Source organism: Eimeria tenella, genomic scaffold (genome assembly GCF_000499545.2).
Source record: "Eimeria tenella Houghton genomic scaffold, Eth_scaff1980, whole genome shotgun sequence".
In the NCBI taxonomy this organism is placed as follows: Eukaryota; Apicomplexa; class Conoidasida; order Eucoccidiorida; family Eimeriidae; genus Eimeria; species Eimeria tenella.
In genome coordinates, this window is record NW_013541822.1 from 607 (window position 1) to 1,359 (window position 753).

A 753-nucleotide genomic window follows, 5' to 3' on the forward strand; every position below is an offset into this window, starting at 1 on the left:
CCTGCTGCTGCTGCGGCTCCAGATGCTGCTGCTGCTGCGGGGCTGCTGCTGCTGCTGTTCAAAATGTTTTTGCTGTTGCGCGGCTGCAGCCCAAAAGGTTCTGCTGCTGCTGTGGCGGCTGCTGCTGCTGTCGCTGCTGCTCCTTCCCGCAATTTGTGCTGCTGCTGCGGATACTGCTGCGCAAATATCCGCTGCAGTAACTGCTTCTGCTGCTGCTACGCCCTGAAGTAGTGTGCGGCTGCTGCTGCACTCAGAATATGTGACGCAACAGCTCAAGAGGCCCCATGGTCTCTTGCTATTACTCATTTCCTGCTGCTGCTGTCGCTGCTGCTGTTGCTGCTGCTGCTGCTGCAGGCTGCGCGCACGCGCTGCGTTCTGTGGAGTGGACCAGTGGACCCCCTCTGGCACTGCAGCATTTGGGGAAGAGGGGAGGGACGGCAGCAGCAGCCGCAGCAGCAACAGCAACAGCAGCAGCAGCAGCAGCAGCAGCCACGAATCTCTTAACAAAATGGATATAGAAGAAGATGAGCCCTTTTGGGACGGCGGCGACACCGACGAGGAGACCAAACAGCTAAACCCCCCGGCAGCAGCAGCAACAACAACAAACTAGCAGCAGCAGCAGCAGCAGATGCCTAGCAGCAGCACCAGATGTCTAGCAGCAGCGGCAACACAAGATGCCTAGCTGCAATGGCAACGCAAAACCATGGTCTTCGAAAACTCCCCGTCTTTTCTGTTTTCATCAGTGTCAGCAGC

The 753-nt window shown here is 57.8% G+C and overlaps 1 protein-coding gene across 1 annotated transcript in view; it reads left to right on the top strand.

The window, feature by feature from the left end:
* The window catches only part of ETH_00036555 (uncharacterized protein), a gene marked incomplete at both ends in the record, with an annotated part of 819 nt that extends 209 nt beyond the window's left edge, over nucleotides 1-610 (top strand). Inside the window, one exon of the mRNA XM_013374163.1 lies at nucleotides 355-610. Coding sequence (XP_013229617.1) covers nucleotides 355-610 — 256 coding nt within the window. The remainder of the gene's footprint in view (nucleotides 1-354) is intronic.
* Between the last annotated feature and the right edge of the window lie 143 nt (nucleotides 611-753).